General features: G+C 35.1%; 1 protein-coding gene across 1 annotated transcript in view; it reads left to right on the forward strand.

Annotated features, from left to right (window-relative positions):
- The window catches only part of LOC100372472 (serine/threonine-protein kinase 10-like), a 53,797-nt gene that overhangs the window by 22,078 nt on the left and 7,901 nt on the right, over positions 1 to 23,818 (forward strand). Inside the window, exons 4-13 of the mRNA XM_002735263.3 lie at positions 1,300 to 1,372; positions 4,664 to 4,940; positions 5,624 to 5,734; positions 6,500 to 6,706; positions 12,409 to 13,059; positions 13,484 to 13,617; positions 14,060 to 14,183; positions 17,606 to 17,734; positions 19,480 to 19,738; positions 21,269 to 21,393. Of these exons, the coding sequence (XP_002735309.1) occupies positions 1,300 to 1,372; positions 4,664 to 4,940; positions 5,624 to 5,734; positions 6,500 to 6,706; positions 12,409 to 13,059; positions 13,484 to 13,617; positions 14,060 to 14,183; positions 17,606 to 17,734; positions 19,480 to 19,738; positions 21,269 to 21,393 (2,090 nt within the window). The remainder of the gene's footprint in view (positions 1 to 1,299; positions 1,373 to 4,663; positions 4,941 to 5,623; positions 5,735 to 6,499; positions 6,707 to 12,408; positions 13,060 to 13,483; positions 13,618 to 14,059; positions 14,184 to 17,605; positions 17,735 to 19,479; positions 19,739 to 21,268; positions 21,394 to 23,818) is intronic.

The following is a 23,818-nucleotide window of genomic DNA, read 5'->3' on the forward strand; positions in this document are numbered from 1 at the left end:
GTCATTTTTAGTAAAAAGTGATATTTTCGACTTCTTGTTGAAAACCGCAAGTGCAATTGCTTTGATATTACATATATAGGTACTACATTTGGACCTCTCTCAGATTTGTTCATTTTGTAATGATATCTTTAATTCTCTAATTTTGGTGAATATTTTTGTCATTTTTGGTAAAAAGTGATATTTTCGACTTCTTGTTGAAAACCGCAAGTCCAATTGCTTTGATATTTACATATATAGGTACTACATGTCGACCTCTCTCAGATTTGTTCATTTTGTAATGATATCTTCAATTCTCTAATTTTGGTGAATATTTTTGTAATTTTTGGTAAAAAGTGATATTTTCGACCTCTTGTTGAAAACCGCAAGTCCAATTGCTTTGATATTACATATATAGGTACTACATGTGGACCTCTCTCAGATTTGTTCATTTTGTAATGATATCTTTAATTCTCTAATTTTGGTGAATATTTTTGTAATTTTTGGTAAAAAGTGATATTTTCGACTTCTTGTTGAAAACCGCAAGTCCAATTGCTTTGATATTACATATATTGGTACTACATGCGGACCTCTCTCAGATTTGTTCATTTTGTAATGATATCTTTAATTCTCTAATTTCGGTGAATATTTTTGTAATTTTTGGTAAAAAGTGATATTTTCGACTTCTTGTTGAAAACCGCAAGTCCAATTGCTTTGATATTACATATATAGGTACTACATGTGGACCTCTCTCAGATTTGTTCATTTCATGATGATATCTTTAATTCTCTAATTTTGATGAATATTTTTGTAATTTTTGGTAAAAAGTGATATTTTCGACTTCTTGTTGAAAACCGCAAGTCCAATTGCTTTGATATATTATACATATAGGTACTACATGTGGACCTCTCTCAAATTTGTTCATTTTCTAATGATATCTTCTGTTCTTTAATTGCCATGTGCATTGCTAACAGCGGAGCTATCTCAGCCGACAGGCTGCTTGTTTACTGTTCTTAGTACAAATAAATAAATCACACTATTGTTGTCACAATGAGTAGTTTCCGCCTAACAACACAACCAGATTGCTAAAGCTGAACAAATATGAAAAAGTAATTTAGCTCTGAAGTTGAGGATTTTGTTGTACCATGCTGTATCTTTGTATGATTTAGTTTAATATTATAAAAAATACAAGATGTCTTTTGGTTTGTTTTTTGCCTCTGAGTAGCATTCAGTACAAATAATTTTTTAAAAATTTTTAATTTTAAGAATCATGTTTTTTAGCATTTATTATATTTGTTATATGGATTTTTGTTTCTCTTGCAGCTGATTTTGGTGTTTCTGCACGCAACACAAAAACCAATCAAAAGAGAGATTCCTTCATTGGTACCCCATATTGGTAAGAATGATATTGTTTGTAATTTCTGCATTTTATACATGTATATTCTGCACACTGATGACTAGTATGTCGGTAAGACTGTATGTTGAATCAGTATTTTGAATTGCTTCGCTTCAATCTGAATCAGAATCACATTGGAAGCATTTGTCATTAATTAATCCAAAAATGTGCAAAACACTGTAAAAAGGCATTATTAAAATGTTATTTCAAACAAAGTATACCAGTCTTCTTGCAGCGGATGATGTGTAAACCTCATCACTTCTCTAAGGTCATATTTTCATTCTAGTTATATAATACCAAACATTATTACCTATGTACTGCAGTTTATTTTTATTCGCCCCTGAAATCAAAATGGGTATTTCCACACCTCATGTGCAAATGAGGTCTGAGAGCAAAAAAGTAGTCCTTTCAAGAGTACCGTTTTTCGAAACATAGCAGAAATAAACAATATTAAGAAGTACGATATTTTTCACTTGGGGTACATGAATATACTTGCCGAGTGAAATGAAATTTGAACAACAGTAATGGTACCTTTAGCCAGTCACTTATTTTGACAAAAACTAATTTGCATATCACCCATGCAATAATGTTTTCGGTATTTTCACGGTCGATATGCAATTGAACATGGTATTTCCATCGGCTACCGAACTATTTTTATTTTGTAAACACATTTTCGTCTGTTATTTTTGTTCGGTTCAAATCGTCAGGCAACATTTTTGGCGTATTAGGTGTACATGGAATACTACGATTGGGAGAACTTAATGTATGTTGACCACCTTGAAGGGCTCTCGGAAGATCCACCAGCAGTGAAATCAGCGATTACTTCGCAGCCGCAACCATCAACATCGAGATACCAAGTTTCTGCTGGCGACGTTGCGGCGTTACTCCGTTCCAAATAAAAATTACCAACGCCAAAAGAGCAACATTTTAACCGGTAACCAAGACTCAGTCAATCAACGACCAGCAAGCAAGATCACACACGAAGTTGTAGTGTGCAGCTCAGCGACGGCCGCTGTCGACGAAAGTCATCCCGTCAGTGAAGTACCGCAGTTGCACGGCATGTTTGCCAATGCACAATTCTGTGGCGGAACTTTTAACTTCAACATAAACTGTGTATCATAGTCGTCCAGTTCAAGTTCTGGTTCTGTCGTGGTCCCAACTAAACGTCAACAAGTTAGTTATTCGAACAGTGACTCAGATTAGATGTCTGATTATTTTAATTTCAAACAAACAGTGACACTCGTTCTCCGGGCGCGTTCTACACTTACACGCGCTGTTAGGGCGTAACACTATATTCGAACATATTAGTGGGCAATGGGGTTCCCCGACCTAAATTCCATCCTTCGCTCGTGAAAGTACGGCCACAGAATACACCGCATCACTCATGAAAATAACTTCCATACGCAACGAAAGCCATGGGCAGGGTGTGGGGTTCTGTTATTATATTGTTCATCAAATTGAATGACCACATTTTAAACAACAACTATTTTAAAACAAATGTTCATATATATTTACCAAATTGGCATACAAATGAGAAAATTATCAAATGATGTACGTTCAATGAATTCAAAATTGTCTAAGACTTGTGTTATTGTTTAAAAATAAATCAGTTCACGATATGATTAAGATGTTATTTACAAACTATAAATTACGGTGCTATATCACCATGCTTTATGTTTGATATTCCATGAGTCACCTATGACTAGTGTCAGTGATTATATCAAATGTCAATTCAACTAATTATCTTAACCTTTTCACCATCACACTTTCTTACCAAATTTTCTGCACTTTTTTCTTAAATTCTTCAATATTTCTGGTAATGAACTCTAATTTTGGAGCCAACAAACAAAATTTCAGTCAACTTTTGGTTTTTAGTCCCCGTTCGGACGTAGTCCGAAAACGGGGACTTATGTTTTGCCCTGTGTGCGTCCGTGCGTCCGTCCGTCCGTGCGTCCGTCCGTCCGTCCGTGATCACCTGTATCTCGAACATGCATGGACCGATTAAGTTCAAACTTCACTCATACATCATACATTATATGGGACATATGCACATGCATTTTTTTCATGATCCGATTAACGATAGCCGAATAGCGGCCATTTTAAGGCCATTTTATTTTAAAGAATTCAGTTCTGGATCCGTATCTGAGACATGCTTGGATTGATCGAGTTCAAACTTCACACACACAAGGTACATCATGTCACAAATATGTATGTGCATTTTTTTCATGATCTCATTAACGATAGCCAAATGGCGGCCGCTTTAAGGTCGAAAATGCATTGAAATCGCACATTTTCACCATTCCGGACCCGGATCTCAGTTATGCATGGACGGATTTCGTTCAAATTTGGTACATACATTAAACATAATAGGACCTTGATGCACGTCTTTTTTTTTTTCGGATCAAGTTCGAAATGGCCGACTGGCGGCCATTTTGTTTTAAAGAATTCAGTTCTGGATCCGTATCCAAGGCATGTCTGGATTGATCGAGTTCAAACTTCACACACACAAGGTACATCATGTCACAAATAGATATGTGCATTTGTTTCATGATCTCATTAACAATAGCCAAATGGGGGCCGCTTTAAGGCCGAAAATGCATTGAAATCGCACATTTTCACTATTCCGGACCCGGATCTCAGTTATGCATGGACGGATTTCGTTCAAATTTGGTACATACATTAAACATAATAGGACCTTGATGCACGTCATTTTTTTTTTTCGGATCAAGTTCGAAATGGCTGAATGGCGGCCATTTTGTTAAAGAATTCAGTTCTGGATCCGTATCCGAGACATGTCTGGATTGATCAAGTTCAAACTTCACACACACATGGTACATTATGTCACAAATAGATATGTGCATTTGTTTCATGATCCGCTTAACAATAGCTGAATGATGGCCATTTTAAGGCCGAAAATGCATCAAAATCACGTATTTTCACAATTCCAGAACTGGATCTCAGTCATGCATGGATAGATTTTGTTCAGATTTAGTACAATGTGTTGTACATATACAGGTGCATTTCGGTCATGATCTGCTTTGAATGTATATGTCACTCAAATATGAACGGAACGGGGACGTGTCATTGACAATGACTTGTTACTTAAATTTTGCATTTTTTGGCCTAATCTACTGATGCAAAGTGCAGACTATAAACGGGACTATTTTGTGAATTTGTGATGAAAAGAAGGAACTGGTGGGGAAACTACATGATAAATCACTGTACAACCAGACAAAATCATTGTCTACATCAGAAAAAATACAGAACTGTATTCATTTCATCTCTTTGTAGGATGGCACCAGAAGTTGTTCTCTGTGAGACTTTAAAAGATGATCCATACGATTACAAAGCTGATATATGGTCCCTTGGCATTACTTGTATAGAAATGGCACAGATGGAACCACCATACAATGATCTACATCCCATGAGAGTCTTGATTAAAATACCAAAAACTAGCCCACCAACTTTACTAGCACCATCACGATGGTCAAAAGATTTTAATAATTTTATTAAAATGTGTTTGGACAAAAATGTTGAGACGCGTCCCTCAGCCAAGGACTTACTGCAGGTATGTTGAGTGAATGAGTTATCACCTTATCTAGTAAGTGGACCATGAATAAAGTATTATTTCAGAAGCAGGGTAAATTGTTGAAGGATAAATTCAAATTTATTCCGAGGTTGAATTATTGCAGTGGATTTTTAGTCATTGGTAATTTGATTTATACATGGAAAGTCTGAAACATGAAAACTAGACATAGGAAGACTTGAGTCAAACTACTAACATAGGAAGTAAAGCAAGTAAATAACATTGAATACACAACAGGATATATACTATGTTAATCTACTGCATGTCAGCCACTAGACATCCAAAAAAAAAGAAATAATTAATAACCAAGCCTCATACACCCAGGTACCTGACACTTATCCACACTGATCCAAAACACACATCATAGCCAAATATTTGGGCAAAGTCCCTCAGATCTGCCTTTACAGTTGGAAAAAACTATGAGAGGATTGGAACATACCGTAGTACATGTACTGAGAAATAATTTTAAACTGATTTAGAAGAGTAAATAACATGGATACACAACAAGGGCTCTGTCGTATGTTTTTGAGACTTTACATAATTTATGTGATAGACCTGAAATTACAATATGTATATAACCATGATGTAAATTTAATCTGATGAGAATGAATGAATAGAGGAAACATGAATCCAAACCTGATGTAGACCTTATATTTTACTCATAGCACCCGTTTGTAGTTCGAACTGATGACAAGAAACCACTTATAGACCTAATAAGTGAAGCCAAAGCTGAGGTGGAAGTTGAAGAAGAAGATTTACCAGAAGAGCGTATTGCTGTAAGTGACTTACCAGTATATACATGGATATAATGCCAGATTTTTTTTTCTGGCCAAAATTCAGTGCAAATAATTTGTAAATTTGTGACTAAATTTCATCATAAATTTGGATCATGCAGACAGTTTCGGATATTGCTTTTAGTTGTTGATCAAAAGATTTATTATTTTTTATAAATTTTTCATGTGAGGTGATGCAGGCTGTACAATTTAATGTTGTGCCAATAGTTGATAACGGTGCTCAAAGGGTTAAACCAAACATAGGGATTGACTCTCTACTGCTCCTGTACTGCATGTATATTGTCTATTAACTATTTCATCACCAGACTTTCTCGCACAAAATTGTCTGCACTTTTTTTATTCTTCAGTACTTCTGGAAATGAACCCTAATTTTGGAACCAACAGACAAAATTTGAGTCAATCTTCAGTTTTTGGCTATTTTTTTTCCAAATCTATAAACAAGACTATAAACATGACTATTTTGTGAATTTGTGATTTGAAAAGATGGAACTGTTGGTTAAAATGTTAAATAAACAGTAACCGTTTATGTTCACAAAGTGATATTTAAATTAATCTTGAATGCCCATTTTATTTCTCAGATTAAATACAAAGTGAGTATACTTTTTGAGTGTCAGTGAAAATGAAAGACAAATCCAACATGCATATGCACAGATAATAAAGTTTACATCCTGCTTACTGCACTTTGCTCAGTTTTTAATATGGATTACTTCAATGAGTTTCTATCTATTTTGTAATTTTGTATTTCAGGCGATAGAAAGAAGTGTTAGTACTGATGAAAGCCTTAATAGTCAAGAAGGAGTTACAGCTTTGCCTGATATAGCAGAAGAAGGTGACGCCGCTAAAAAAGTGGATGCACAAGAAAAAGAGAAGGTCTTTGTCGAGAGTGAAAAAGAAGGTGAAGCAAAGACTCCAGAAGTGGAGGAAATAACTGCTATTCATGGAAAACCTGAACAGGTGGGTAATACACCAAATGATGTACAAGTAGTGTGTAGGCTATAAGTGTGATGACTGAAGTCTGTGTAAAAAATGAAAAGTTGTTACAACTTTTGCTTTTTTGTCGGCTTTTGAAAACTGAGACTGATGATAGATTTACCTTCAATCAACCATCTATAAGCCAATATCTCATATATGTCTGAACTGCCTTACATTCTAACATTTAACCTTTCCACCAACAGACTTTCTCGCCCAAATTTGTCTGCACTTTTTCTTATATTCTTCTTGTATATTTCTGAAAATGAATCTTAATTTTTAGTTTTGTCTCAATCTTCTGAAGGGAAGTGCAGACAATAAACAGGACTGCCAGTATTTACTGAATTTGTGATAAAAAGAGGGAACTGGTGATGAAAATGTTAAACATAGTTCATATGCATATGCAGTTTATTCAAGATGACTGACTGGTGCCCATATAAAAATGCATATCTAGCATTTTTAGGATTGTGGAATGATAGCTGCTGAACTTGTGGATAGATTTTTGTTTAATTTTGGTACACATATTAAAGAATAAGATATCTTGACACCCAACATATTATTTTACTGTGCTGGTTTAAAAGCAATATTTCAAATATGCCAAGATCAATTGTGGTCACATTTTGTTAAGCATAGCAAATCGGTTAGATGTGTTGGGGAATATAAATCACACAGTCTTAATTTGTGATAGAATGAGAAAATAACATGATACTGGTAGCTTGCACTTGAATGCACTAAGATTAAAATACTAATGATAACTGAGATGAGAAGAATGAGAAATTGTGTCGTCATAGCTGTATTTTTTTTTTCTAGTCCCACCAAATGCCTTCTTATTAAATTTGCACTGTGAGGTCTTTCCTAATGCTTTATTAGAGTGTTGAATCTGTGATATAAATTATTAGTCCCAGTTCGCACAAAGTCAGAAAACGGGGACTTATAATTCGGTCTCCGTTCGTCCGTGCAACCGTGCGTCTGTCCGGAGTCATATCTCAGAATCCCTTGGACTGATTCCGTTCATTCTTTGCATGTGCCTAGTACTTTATGTGGGACATGTGCACATGCAGTGGTTTAGAGATTCGATTCGATTGGCAGCCATCTTGTTTTTTGAAAATGTTGTATTTTGGACATGCTTTCAAATTTAGTACATAGATCATACATGTTAGGATACATGTCCCAGACCGTTGGTGAGTTTCTGAGTCTGTCCGTCCGTCCGTCCGTCCGTGTGTTCATCCTTGTGTCCATTCGTCCGTCCGTCAGTCTGTCCAAATTCATATTTCAGAATCCTGTGGACCGATTCCGTTCATTCTTTGCATGTGCCTAGTACCTTATTTGGGACATATGCACATGCAGTTGTTTAGCGATTTGATTCAAAATGGTCGACTGGCAGCCATATTGTTTTTGAAAATGTTGTATTTTGGACATGCTTTGTTAGTTGTCAATCAAACTTGGTATATAGATTATACATGTTAGGATACATGTCCATGGTTTATTTCGCAATTGGATCAAAGATGGTCGACTGGCAGGCATTTTGTTTTTGTTTTTTTATGTGGTATCTTGGATGTGCTCTGTCAGTTTTCATTCAAATTTTGCACATACATGTACTTTATACATGTTAAGATGCATGTCCATGACAATTTGTTTATTATTTTTGGCCATATTACTAGTACACGGAACACATGTTTTGATGTAAATAAACAGTCTGTTGTATAGGCCACTTTGCACTTGAGGACACGCTCGCGACAACCCCTCCACTTTAATATGACGAGCACAAAGAGAACTTTCAAAAATTTAACGGGGACTGTGTCATTTTTAATGACTTGTTTTTATTGTCATGATTTGCATGAAATGGGGGAAAATGTTCAGTTTATTCTAGACGGTATCCTCAAATAATTCCTACAATTCACACAAACTCAGATCTTCATTTGAATATGTTACATAATAGTACTGTAAAATACTGAAAAAGTATTAAAGTAAACAGACCTACATGTATTGTTACTTGTTGCATGAAATGTACGCAAACATAATGAAACATGACGCACTGATAGATGCTGTATAAAACACAATACTCTTCCCTGTAAAGCTTTCTAATATAAGCTGCTGCTGTGTATCCCTGTACAGCACTGTCGCATACGACTTGTTTACCACTTCCGTGTGACTGAGAATGTTCTAGAACCGTACTGTGTCTGGGTGGAATTTTTAGAAGTTGGTTGAATAGGTAATAGGACACTGTAGAAGGCAATAGAAAGTAATGGAACATTCTAGAAATTTATAGTGAGTTCCAGACTCATTATGTATGCTGATGTAATGGTCTATTTATAGACAGTGTGGGTATATATAGGGGAGTTGTTCAGCACTGAGATCAGATCGGAGATCTCGTTGAATTGTGTTGGAGTTTAAGTATCTAGTTAGTAGTGGAGTTTTACCGCGTTATTGTACTTGATGTTTGCAGAGTATAATAATACCAGTACCAGTTGAAACCTCATCTGTTGGTTCCGTGTTCGTATGTTATCATCGCCGCCAGGGAAGTCTTTCTGTTACTGTTGCCATTTTGGTATTTGAACCATCACACCTGTACTATACCAATACGGTAATATTACGTTGCGTGTGACAAGCACTTTAAATTTAATCTAACCATAGTACCGTACTCAGTATTTCAATTCAGTATTGTATTGAATGAAAAGTTAACCATGTTTGACCCCATGCTAGAATGTTAACAGGTAATCAATATCCTGTGAAAGCATTATAATCAGTGTAAATCAAAGTAAGGCTACACCAATTTAATTTTATGGATGACATCCGCGCGCGCATTAGTTTTCGCCTGTTCTCAAAAAAAAAAAAAAAATCTCCGACGAGTCTCCACAGATTGGTTTTCTGTCCGGAACTTGCCGACTCATATTGTCGCAAAGCGCCGACTTGTCGTAAAACTCGTTTTGGACTACCTCAAAACTTCGCTGGTTCCCGGCGTCCTTTGCGAATGGTAGGTAGGACGCAGGTCATTGACGCTGCAGTTCGGCGTCTTCTACACCGATCTGACGCATATCGCGCAAAGTGTGCCGGGAGTTTGTTCAAAATTTCGAACGTTTCGAAGTCAATCGTCGATTGCCACGTATTTTACGGATATATTAAATCGTTTCAAAGACCTATTTACTAAATAATGATAAATGAAACTTAGAAAACTTGTAAGAACAAACTGGGCCCAAATTGCAATAAGTTTACGCTACTAGAGTCTGGTTCGGATGGAGTTCTACGCGTGATTTTATTGCGCTCAAGGACGTGCTATTTTCGAACTAGTTGAAACCGGAAATAACGCAACTACTTTCAAACTTCAAACTCAAATTTGATTATCGTTATTACGGTATGTGTTAGTTTCTGTTGTTTCAAAGATTGAATTATGTATGACAATAATATTTCACTCTATAAACAATGTTTCACTAAAATGTGTGATTCAAAGGCAACCCAAATTGTAAAAAGCAATATCAAGTTCCGCGTATAAACACTGTTGTAAAGAGGCGACGGAGGGGAATTTTAGCCAAAATCGGCTAGTAAGGCGTCATATGACACAGGTTTGTGCTGGGACAGCACTTACGGTGACGACAGAACGGGACGCAGGTAACTAGTAATCGCCATATTGTTCCATTTGGGCCGGTTATCCGGCCGGAAGGCACGTGACTGAGTGACGTAATTTGAAAACATTCCAAGTTCCGTTCTGCGTAAACATGTCTATAATACTACAATAAAGCCATGCTCAAACATACTGCCTGCATAGATTTACACATTTGAGATGTTTCTGACATTCCTCGCTGTTTCTGTGAAAATTTATAACAAAAGAAACAGTTTTTTATTCACCCAACTTTCAAAAGTAAAAGGAAACCCCTGAACGGCCACGAGCGTAAGCGCTGCCATCAGGTAACCAAGGGAAATAGAACAAGCAACGAGAAAGTGACGGACCAATCAGAATGCCGGATTCATTACTAGTTACCGGCCTCTTGTGGCTTGGTACGCTATGACACTTGAGGCGGTAACCAGCCAACCTCAAAACCAAACTCCGCACAGTTAGATGCGCGTTACTTAAAGCGAAAAGACCCATGGGAAAGAGATTGCCTCAAAACATGCAAATTTTGCCATAAATGATCCAACATGGCGACCACACCACCAAAATACGTGAGCATAAAAGTTCAGAGGTGAAACGGAGGGATTGTTGTAGACTGGTACGCAATTGACATTGGCCAGGCCAGGGAGACGTTTTTACAGCTATACAAGAGGTCGTTATCGGCAAGCGAGTTTCGCCCAGACAACTTTGAGAACTTATTGTCCAGAGTGGCTGTCCCGCGTTTCTTCTGCAATGTCGAGGGAAATGGGAGAGGAGTGGAGGTGTTTGGTGGCCTAAAAGTCGGTCAGGCGACAAATCAGTTCGGTTGCTTTGTCCGCATTGAAGTCGACAAAACTGCAACGAAAGCAGCAGAAGCTCCTTGGCCGAAGTCCCCTTACGGGGTGAAGAAAATTTTCTTCTTATTTTTTTTTTATTTTCTGATTCGGATAATTTGCTTGCACATACATTCAGTAATATTTTGATCATATGACGCATTTTCATCAAGATACATGTACATAATTTTCTTCATCCAAATTTTTGTTGACTTTCTGTTGGTGTTTTTTTTCAATATCGAGCCTCTTATAATTTGTTACAGAGTTGAAGTAGTTCTTGAGCATTTGTGTCTACACTTGGTCTATCTGAAGTGTCACTTTAAAAGCTGTAGTTTGAATGTCAAAGAAGTTAATTTCCAGGTTGCTGTTGACAAACTTATTGTTCATTTTTAATTATTTTTTTTTCAATACAACACAGTAAGTTTTTCTTTATTATTGAGTTGATGTATATGCCTTTGGCAAAGCTAACATCTGCTTTACCCTATTGCCTTTTCAAAACCAAAGGTGATGATACCTGTGACAGTAATACAGTACGAAATGTGTACATCAACATGTGCCTCCTACAAATAAAGACTTGTTGTTTTTTTGATACACTGTGGTTAAATTCGTAATAATAGCTCCGTAGTCCTGTGGTTTTAGCAGCGTTTTTTTTTTTGGCCGAATTTTTTTTTTTTCGCTCTCTCGCATTAGTTTTGGGGTCTTCAGAGGATGTCATCCATAAAATTAAATCAGTGTGGCCTAATCATGATAACATGGTTGCTACGGTAACATAATGTTATAAATTTAAGTAGAAAAGTCGTGTTTGTATTTGGAATGAATGCTAGTTAGTTATTGAAACCCTGGTTGAGTGTTTGATTTCTACCAATGTATTCCTCTCCAATTCATCTGTTTTGTTCATTTATATATTTAAAATGTAAAGTCAAATAAATTTCTTTTCTTTCTCTCTGTCCTTTATTCTATTTATATTTTTGATTACTAATATTCTCGTTATTTTGAGTGTTTTGAGTGAATGACATTGCTTCAAGAAACTTAATTTGTTAGAGAATCTGTCTTTTGTCTTAATAAAATTCAAATGCATTAAATTGATAGTTTAATCGAACAAAAATTTACTGAATCCAATATGTTGTCTCTAACTTAATGCATGTTGCTATGGAAACCAATCTCGTAAGAATTTTCTGCTTAAATTGCGGAGTAGTGTTTGACTTGTTTCAATTTTTCCCCCAAATAAAATTGTTTTTTATTGTTCGTTTTTTTTTTTAATGTCTAAGATCGTCATTGATGAAAAGTCTCAAGAAGTTGATGAACAGTCCGATGAAGGCATTGGAGGAAATGGAAGTGAACATTCAGAAACAACCTCAGAGAAAGCTGCTATTCATGATGAGGAGAAGGAAACCCACTCAGAAACAAATGTTTCTTCGTTAATTACAGCTTTTGAGAAAACAAGTGATGTGTCTACAAACAAGTCTGCATCGTCTGAGGACTTAAAAACTAATACTTCTGTGGCTGCATCTAATGAAGATGTCAAAGAGTTGACAGAGGAAGAGATATCTGAGGAAGAAGCCATGGCTGCTTGTAAAGAAGTACTTCAGGATTTGTTGAGTAGATCAGAAGGTGAAAGAGAAAAAGCTGAAGATATGAAAGAAAAAACATTACAAGAAAATGACGCTGAAAAAGCAGTGTTCAAAGTGCCGGAAACTCCTGCACCGGCTGTAGAGAAAACAAAGGAGGATTCACCGCCATCAACGGTGAAAAGGGGAGAGGAGGCAGAGGACAAATATGGAAGTATATCCAGTCAAAAATCCAATATGTCTGACACTGAGAGTATATCTACAATGGACAGTTTAGATAGTTCGGATAAAGCAGATAGTAAAGATGATAAAGACTCAATAGATAGAAATGTGAGAAAACGAGGATCTGAGGTAAGCGGTTGTCTTCCCCTTTCTGCTTTCTGATCTCCATAATTGAGTTTGATATGAAAACATCAGAATGTTCTGTTACTTTGATAATATTATTGGCTGACAACTATAATACAAAAATCACTGTGTTTGTTGTGTGTGTCAGGCAGGTATGTAATGGCAATCTAGAGCTCCACCCTGAGCTTCAACTTGAGCTTGGGAAATTGTTTACAGCAAACGCTCAAAACGAAGATTGTCATTACAATGTTTTAAGTGTTATGTCGAATCTATTCAATGTTAGTCTTGTAGGTGCAGATTTTTTTTATCAGAACACTACCCCTAACGTAGACATCTGTTGATAACTGTAATATCCTGATTTCTGAAACATCTGAAATAAGTACATTATAGACTTTAGATGGTTGATTTCTTGATTCCCCATTGTTAACAGGAGTCAAGGAGCCAGTACAAAACGCTAAAGAAAACTCGTAAATTTCTCATTGATGGGAAAGTTGTTACTATGACAACAGAAAAGGTTGTGCAGATGGGACATGAAGAGAAGCATAGACGAGAACAAATGGCAAGGTATGTAATAATAAATGCTTTCTTCTCCTATATTTACTAGAAGTGTTGCTCCAAAAAATAAAAAAAAAATATTAAAAATTCTAATTACAATTGTAAATTATTATTATTCAAAATCAATGCTTTCCTGGTATTGCCCATCAGACATGTTTTCTTTAAGTATAACTCAGGTAAGCTGTAAAAAATAAACTTCCAATATTTATTTTAATTTATATGATGCTAAACTAAAATTTTTGATGGTATTCATGCATTTCTTTTTTGGTTATTTTACACCAGCAAATTTTCCGACTTTAACCATGAAAATCAAGCAATGAATTATTCAACGGTTTCAGTTAAATCATGCAAGCAAGCCCTGGTTAAAAAAAATGAAATATTAAACAATAATGAATTGTGTCATTGGTTAGAAGCTGTTATGTGACCTGTAATGTTTTTATTTACATTGTAGAAAACAAGATTTACGTGAATTAAAAATGATGCAGAAAGACGAGAATAAACAGTTTAACAACTTGGCATCCAAGATACTACAGTTAACTGATCAGTTACAATTAAAACAGAAAACAGATACACAGGTGAGTTTCTAAGATGATGATGCTAATCAAAATAATTTATTGAACCATGTGATTGGCAGTAACAACTTTTTTACCCCTAACTCATTCACAGAACAAAGTGATAATTTCTGAAAAGCCTCCATCAATCAGCAAATTGATTGGAATGAAAAAACTACCTCAGCAGGCAATGTGTTATCAAAGATGATATCAGCCAAAATAAAAACCAAATATCAAACATCAATGATACCAAACGAATCAACATTTTTATTTGCATAAGCCAAAAAATAAAAATAATATGACATTTCCAAACTACTTTAGAAAAAAACAAATACAATAATTAGTGGTTATGCTGTACATATTTGTCTTTTAAATCTAACTGACTTTAGTTTTAACTGTAGTCCTATAAATACAATAAATTCCATTTTATGAGAATTCCCTTCATCCTGATTATAGTGGTAACCACATGACACAGTATTGTAAGTGGTATGTAATCATGTTATCAGGGTTCATATTGAATTTTATTTATGTCTTTAAAACTATTATTAAATTAAATTGGCTTTCTATGTCTGTCCTCAGATATTGGGGCATTTATGTGGTGGTTTACAGAAATACAATTTTTGGGGGTAAAACTTCACGGTTAATTTCTGAATTATTTTTTTTTTCAAATGTTTTTGTGTCAGGCGACAGTTCCGGACATTGAATGTCGCTGTTGTCTCTCCTGACGTGTTTTCTTTTTTGTAAGTGCAAATTGCAAGTGCTAGTGCTGACACATTTTGCAATTTTGCCACAGAAGTCATTTCCTGTTCGGTACTACATGACAGGGGCTGTGTGGCCATCTCCCTATAAAATGGCGATTTTAATGCTCTACCCTGGCGTCAACCAGGCTCGATCGAACACAAGCACCTGCAGACGTTATCCAAGCTTTTCCCAAAATCGCATTCGTTAGTGAATGAATCTCGGTCAGTGGAATTGGCCTTCCCATTGAGTCTGTGGCATACTCAACACGGGTAGGGGTCGACCTAAGGTAGGTTTTGAACTTGGGTCTACCCATCATGAGTCTGATGCGACAACCACTATGTTCCCAGTAACCGGTCTGAATTTCTGAATTAGATGAAACAACTAAACTGGGTTATAACACTGATTCACGTGTGTAACATCATACATAGATAATTGCATCTAGTGACCATGAGAATCGTACTCTGAAGACCAAGGGTTTAAATTCCAGGTGTTGCCACAAGATAAAATCTGTCTCTTTTAAAAAATTGAAGAGGATTTTAAATTGTTTGCTTTCATAGTGAACAGTGACAACTGAGTGTTATTACTTAAGGCAGACTGATCTTACTGAATTAACTGCTCGACCTTAGTAAACCTGCATAGACAATGAAGAAACTATAATTTCTATTATAAAAATTGATAGATTTCAAATGGCTTTTAAACCTTTGAGTGTCAAAGCTTTGTCATCTTTCACAAAATACTGTTTAAACTTTTGAACACAAAAATCAGCATTCACAAATTAAAAATATATAATGTTTTACTCCTGTGTGTGAAGCACACAAAGGGAGCTTTTGCAGTTAGTGTGTCTTTATGTGTGTGTATGTGTCTGTCTGTTCCATTGATTTTTGATGAAACATGAGACATTGATGCTCTGGACTAATCCACAGATTTGATTTCATTTGAGTTCGAATTTGTGCATATTAATTACCTAATTTGCATAGTGATTATGCTGTTCCACTTTTATCGGCTAGTCAGATTTCAATGCACAATGGCAATGCATAAACGTGATTAGTATCAGGTTAAAATCTGTTCATATTAATTTGAACATAATAACCTAATTTGCATCAATATCTCAAGTACTTGATATCTTATTTCAATAAATCTACATAAATAGTACATAAATACTCTTGCGATGATCTAATTAGTTTTGGATTTATATACATTTTTAACAATTTGCATAATGATTTACTTTATGGCTTTCCATCAAATTACTAAGAATTAATCATCACATTATATTGAAACTTGATGCATATGCACCCGAAACAATACACAGACCTAATTAGTGTTGTGCTGAAATCTACCGACATATTCATAATTATTACCCAATTTTCTACTTATATCTTAAAAACTAATGATTGTATTTCAATAAGACTTGGTATATAAGACTTGATTACTTTTGAATTGAAATTCAAACATTCTAATTGCCATGTTTTTATAATATGCATAATCACCAAATTTCATTGAAATTTGGTTCATCAATGCTAAGGGGTAATCGTGACATGATTAGTTTGTGATTAGCATATTGATTATCTAATTACTATTTGCCAATTTCTGATATCTCATATTTAAATTGAACTTTGTGGTAGAGGTGCTCTTGAATAAATTAGACTGCAAATCACAGATGTATAATCCAATTTATTTTCTGTAAGTATCATAAACTTCAATAATTGTGCATCTCAGACAAATATCAGTTCCAAGCTGCTTGTTTAAAAGGCTAATCTTAAATTTAGCAGGAGTTCGTTCTAAGCTTTCTTCAATTCGATATTATCATTTTTTTAATTTTGATCAGAACAGGTAGCAGATGGGAGATTATGTTCATTATGAATTTTAGAAAAATGCACTAAAATTTACAAAATGTTACATCAGGAATTTGGAGAGAAAAAAGGTTAACCCAAATGTTACATGAAGGTTTAATGGGAAAAATGATGGTGATGAAAACGTTGTATGACAAAATGGATTACCAAGGTAGTTGTTGTTTTGTAGGGTTTATACTGGGTCTATTGAGCAGATTATTATCACTGACTCTGTCAACACTTAATGAACTTGTTGCTACCTTGGTTCTTCTCTTAAAGAGCATGTCACAACTCTATAAGCTTGATTAGGCTTTACTTGAGGCCAGACCAACAATAATAAATCTGTTAAATTCATTTGGGAATCAGTTGGCCAAAGTTCAAGGGCATAGTATAAAATGACCATTGTGTGATTGGCAAAGCTTTCAACTGAATAAGATTGGGATCACTTAAAGATACTAATGTAAAATACTGAAGTAGGTCCAAATTTGTAACTTCAGCCATTATGCACAATTGGTTCTCTTATATAAGACTACTAAAAAATAAATCTATCATGGTCTACATGTACCAAGATGCATACATTTTTACAATGACAATCATGGTTTGCTAAGAAGTGCATCCAAGATATAAAAAGTGATATATATATGAACCTGTTGAGTTGCATAATACAGTACGGTTATTTTATGTAGTCAGCTGTTTACTGAGCAGCTAAAAAAACAAAAACATTTGCCACCTGTTGTGGTTCATTTGGCATTGTAATCTTTGTATTATTTTCTGGAAATAAAATAAATAAAATAATTATTATTAGACTAATATGAATGAAATTGCAAGCTCTGTTTTTTTTTGTTTTTTTTTCTTATCCTTTTTTTGTTGTTGTAGAATTTAATGAAGAAGTTTGATGTTGACATAGATACGTTGAATAAAGGTCAAAAGCAACAGGTGGAACGGCTAGAAGTAGCCCAGGCATATGAGATTAAAGCGGCGGTAAAGAAGATAAAATTAGACCAGGTAAGCATGGCGTGCGTGTTCATCTTACTCCTTGGATATATGCGCCTTCAGAGCAAAGGTTTGGTTTTCTGTGTAATGAACAGGCTATAGATAATGAATTTCATGTTTTACCCGCATGTAAAAATAGTCAGATTGTACAAGCTTGTACTAAATTTGAAGCTGAATTAGCAATTTATGATGACTACATTTGCAAGTTATCAACTAAAAATAGCTTTATTGTCAATTGCTTGGCAACATTTATTTATTTTATTTATTTAGTTTAGTCTATTTTATTTTTTTTTTTCTTGACCATTGATTTATTGTATGTTTTTTTGTTATTCATACTAAATTGTATGTCAAATAAAATATCTATCCATATAAAAGTAGTGTTTTTCCATCTGTGTTGTAATTCAACAATTACATGCAGTATAGGAATGAAGAAGATTGGAATTATTCTACTTTAAAGCTAAGTACTGAAGATTTCTTACTATGCGGTGGAGTAGTTGAAATTGTAAAGGAATTATGTGACTGTTTTGAAGACTATCATTGCAGTCAGGGTTTCAAGAATGTAGCCTTTGAATTTTCTTTATTTTCAATTAATCTCTCTGTCCTTTGAAAGTCTTTGGATCTTTTGAGGTCTGGAAAGTCTTCGAGTTGTCTTTAAATTACAGGAAAAATAAAAAAATCTTTGAAAATCCTTAAATTTCTTCAGTTATTAATTCATTTTAAAAAGGCAAGTTTTCTCCAGGGAACTACCATATCTTCAGAAATTTGGTGATGATGTTGGCCTGAATTAAGGGCCAAAATGTCTTGGGGGGGGGATGCAAGAAAGTTTGAGAAAAGGTCTGGAAAAGTCTTGGAAATCATTTGGCCCTTGGTGCTATGGATCTTATGTGATACAATGTTTGCTCTGTTAGTAGTGTATGACATGTGTCAAAATATCTTATCCAGTCATACAAGTAATGCAGTGCTTGGTTTATGTTTGCTTCTATTTAAAATAATCTTAAAGTAGAGTAAATACTGTATTTGTAATTGTTTGCAATCTCATTTCATTTTCCATGATGTCAACAACTAAAAAAAAATCACAAAAACTATGAAATACTTTTCACTGAAAAGACATTTTGGCGATTATATATATGAAGTTTATTTTCACTGATTTGTGATGAGTTGAATGTAAAATATATGATAAAGAGTATTTTTTACTGATTTATTCCTTAAGCGAAAATAAATTTCAATTGATATAAAGTATTTTACAGTAGTGTACTAAGGTTAGTTTTTATGTACATTTGCTACATGTTAAATAAGGCAGTCACCATGTAAAATTCAACCAATGCCATAACAAAGCCTCGAATTCATTACTTGTGTGGTTTGAGCCTTGCTTTTTAGGTCAGTGGGTACTTGTGTTTGATTGTGCCTGGATGATATCGCATTCATTTGGGAAAGTGCTTCAAAAACCCTGTGTATAAATGCTGAATCACAAGTGGGAAAATGCCCTGTTTTCTCACTTTATATGTAAAAAAGATAGTTTTACCACATTGCCTGCTAATATCGTCTTTTTTGGCTATCCACAGAAGCTTTTAGTAGGCGATGTCTTAACTGTAGTGTTCAACTCTAAGAGTTGTTTCTGTACATGCACCATATTTTGAATTCCAGGTGTGATCTTTTGTCCTCTTGGCTGTACTTGTATGCTGCCCTCAGTGGTGTTTGTTGGAAAGCTATTGTGTAACAGAAGCTATGAAAACTGACAGTAACGATTTTTTTTTTAGGAGCGAGAATATAAAGACTTTCGTGACATAATGAAGAAGGAGTCAAAGGAACTGAAAGCTAAGTCTGGAGGTATTGGTAAGGACAGCAAACGAAAAAAAGAAGAAATAGATATGATGTTGCAAGACAAAGAGAGAGAGTTTTTGGGGAAACAACAAAATAAAATGGAGGTAGCTATTAAAAATATGTCTGAAATACACAAGGCAAAGATTGCAGCGCTAGAAAAGAGAATTCTTGCTGATAAACACCAACTACTTAGAGGTAAGTGTTAGCCCACTTCTAGCAGTTGTAATTATGTATTGTGTGGTTTATTCGCTAGCATTCTCTTGGTTAAAAAATTGGGAGCTTGGTTTTGTTTTGGTAGACTGTTTGTCTGCATGGAAACAAGGACATGTACTTCTTCAAAATTGCTTTTCTATTTACATTTTATCACTGACTTTATGTCACTCCACACAGTATCAAGATGTGCTATCATACAATTGTTGAAACCCCTCTTCACTTTATCACTGGTACTTTTAATATCAAACTGAAGGGTCTCATCTATTAGACTACATACTTTCATAAACAAACAAAGCCAGCTAACTAGAAGGATCTGAAGGTCTTGTGTTCACACCAGAATTTCCTACAAGAGGTGTAAATATGGCGACCACTAGACCACACAATTGTTCTGACTCGTAGATAGACAATGTTTCGTTGACCATATATTTCTTTCTTTTTCTTAATCAAGCAATTATAGTTAACAATACTGGATCGTGTAAAATGTCATAATATACATGCATATAAAACTTATTTTAATTCTGTGTTGATACAAATCGGTATATTTTTAGTTCACATATACTGATCAAAATAACAACCTAAACTGACTTAAAATTTGACACACATTGCAGCCTGCCTGCTTTAAAATAAGATAAACTTAAAATACAGTTGACTGTGGCACTCACATTCACTTTTGGATGCCAATGTACTTACAACACCCTATGCGAATGGTTGCAGGGCTTGTCTCCATATTTATGACTCACTACCTAACATGCTCTCATCTGATTTTACATTGATGTAACTATTATTTAATAGTTACTCTGGTGCTGATACCCATCTTTAAGAGAGGTTTAAACTCCATCATTTTTAAATATCCTTACATTGGTGTAACAAGTTCACACGTATTTTTTATGTTGACGTAAAGGCACACAAAAAACAGATATGCACAAAGTATTAGGGACGATAAAAAACTTAATTCCTTTAGTTTTTTTCCAAACCCCCCCTACCCCCCACTGAAACTTAATTGATAAATATTGGTCATGGCGCAAGACTACATTCACCATTAAATACAAATTGATAATCGAACAGTAGTATTGCATAGCAGTTGGTTGTCAGGTGGGTGTAAAAAGATTTTACAAATGCATCTCATTTGACGCACAGATTTACACTCGAACCAAACAATTTTTCTGTTTTTTCCCTTTTCGGTTATTTCTGTCCATGATTGGATGGAAAAAAAACGAATTACAAATACTCCAAGATTTTTTTGACTTCATTAAAAAATAAAATCGTTTTTGTAGGATGGAAACTTTTTGAGGTCAAAACCCCCCACCCCCAAACTAAAGGAAATAAGTTTTTTATCCGACATCGATCTTTTGACGTCGTCCCTCAGTGAAGTCTACTGTTCACAATTTTAGGAGGCCCACTTTTTTTTCATATTGGTCAGTGGACAGTCACAGACTTGCAAAATAGGATTGCAGCCATTGTGTATCCTACTTCGACAACTGTATTTACTATCCACATTATTCCTTACCGTAGCTCGTGAGTCGGCAATCTGGGAAATGGAAGAAAAACAAATGCATGAAAAACATCAGCAAAATAAAAAGCAACTCAAGGATATGTTCCTTCTGCAACGACATCATATGCTGGCTAGACAGGAAAAGGTGAGTAAAAAACACTGCTCTCTACAGTGATTTTTTTTTAGTTCCATTGGGGGCGCTGTTTATGGATTTATCCAAAAAAAGCATGGAGCAATATTCATTCATGGATTGCACATTTCTAACTTCTCAATTAAAATTGTCATAGTATAAAAATTTTTTCAAACACTTATTTAACTCTTAGGGGAGAGTAGGAAATCAAACGGGTGGTGCACCAAGGTTATTACCGCAGTGGTGGTGGTGGGTGCTCGTCGGTCGACCACATTTTATGCAAATTTATGCAGATTCCATGACGCCGCCTGACCGCGGTCATCTGCGGTTGGCTCGCACAGCAATTCACACTTATTGTCAAGACCATTAATGAACACAAAGAACTGGGAAATTAAAAGGATCACAAAGTTCCAATAAAAAATTAAACCAATTTTGCTGAGCCAAAAGCTTGGAAACTAGTTTATGATTGACATTATTTTATTTGCCTGAGCCTTGGAATAAAATAACAAAACAATCAAGAACATGCACTAAGAAGGAAAGGCAAGCCAAAGTCGAAACGAGGTGTAGTATGGACTTGGTACAACATGCACTGCGACAATTGAGTGATCGTCGACATCATTTTTGGGCACAATTGAACTTCAAGTACTTTGTGAAATTTGCTACGCGGCGATGCTGACATCAAGTGTGTGTTGACCGAAGTTTGCACCCCAAGTCACGCACAGAAATAAATGAACAATATGCAACATTAGAAGTAAAACAAAATTAATGTATTGCTTATACAAATAAACGAGAAATAATAAAAATCGACAGTGAGGAATCATTTGAATTAGAATTTTCCCGCCGACAAACATGCCCAATACGTGTGAACTCAAAGTGAATTAAAATGTCAGGGGTTAAACTGCGTAAAATGATTTCAGGTTTTGACAAATTACGAATCAACTGTCATATAAAATCAATAATAATTTACAAATTTACACAGTAAAAATTATAAAAATGAATAGCTGTTTGAAAAAACTTCTCAGATCTTTATTTGTACGTTCATTGCCATCTTTGTCGAACTCAAAACCCTCAAGTTCAAGCCGGCATGACTGTAGCCGTCGAAACAAAATCTCTACAACTTCTTCCTGAAGTTCGTCGATATCGTCCCACACAATTTGAACTTACCGGTAGCACTTTTAATCTACAATAAAGAGACAAGAAAAATGGGGTCGCACTGCTGCGATGGCTCACGATGCTTTAGTTTATAGTCTGGCAATCATCTTTGACCTTTATGCATCTGCTTTACTGATTGGCTAAGAATGACATCACTACTAGTATTTCATCATAAAGGTCAAATCATGACATTGCTTTCTTATCAGACTCGACGCTTATTAATCACGGTGAAAGTTATCATTCAGCAAGTTCCGGCGGTTGGAATGTCTCAATATATGGATATCGCGGTGGACTTGAAATAGGAAGTTTTTTTTTATTCAATGACAGAAGAATAGTTTTCATGACAGAAATGCAATAGCGGTGATGAAAGATGGTAAAAAAGTTGGCAGTCTTCGGCGTGACCTTGCAAAATTGCTGGCCCTAGTTATGGATTTGCAAGCCACTACCAAATATTTTATAAAGCCAAAATAACAGGATTTCAACCACTCTCCCAGGTACGGGTTGCTACAATGTTGCAACATTGGTTTCATTGTTGATGACGCTAAAGCCGGACGAGTGCAACACTTGCGTAGCAGCTCTCCTTATACAATTTGCTTGAATCGTTTCTAAGGAAGCACAAACCAAACGGCAGGCCTTTTTAGAGCCACGACATATTTCAAAAAGAGAACTACCGTTTCTGCTTTAATATATATTTTTATAGACTTGCTGACTGTTATGATTCTGAAAAAAAATCAGCGGTGAACATGGGCTCTTACCCGGATAAGTGCGGTATATCCGGCGGTACTGTAATAACACAACTTGTATCCAACTCTGTATTGGCTTTGAATATTTCAACATCGTTTACTTAGTGTGCTGCTTTTCTTATAACGCAAATATGTTTACAGTATTGCACAGGCTCTAAATATTTCAACTTTGCAATGTATTGCTTTTATAATAATTACGCAAACTAAGTTATTTTTATTATTTTTAGGACACTAGCCCGGGCTATTGGGTCTGTGAATATTTCAATATTATCGACTTGATAATGCATTGCATTCGTAATTATTACGCAAATATAAACATGGGCGCATTTGAATCATTGAAAAGGATAGTCAGGTTCTGGAGTCAGTTGTCGAGAAAATATTTTAATTACTTGTGATTCATCGGTGAATTGTTTTATTCGAAATAAAGTGAATATGTAATATTAACCATACAATAATATACAATATCATGCGTAATGTTAAATTTTTCTATAATAAGCTCACAGCGCACTTTGATCGCATTATTCGCGTACATTTCGATTGACCAC

The sequence above is a fragment of the Saccoglossus kowalevskii genome, chromosome 10 (assembly GCF_978046115.1).
Source record: "Saccoglossus kowalevskii chromosome 10, keSacKowa6.1, whole genome shotgun sequence".
In the NCBI taxonomy this organism is placed as follows: domain Eukaryota; kingdom Metazoa; phylum Hemichordata; class Enteropneusta; family Harrimaniidae; genus Saccoglossus; species Saccoglossus kowalevskii.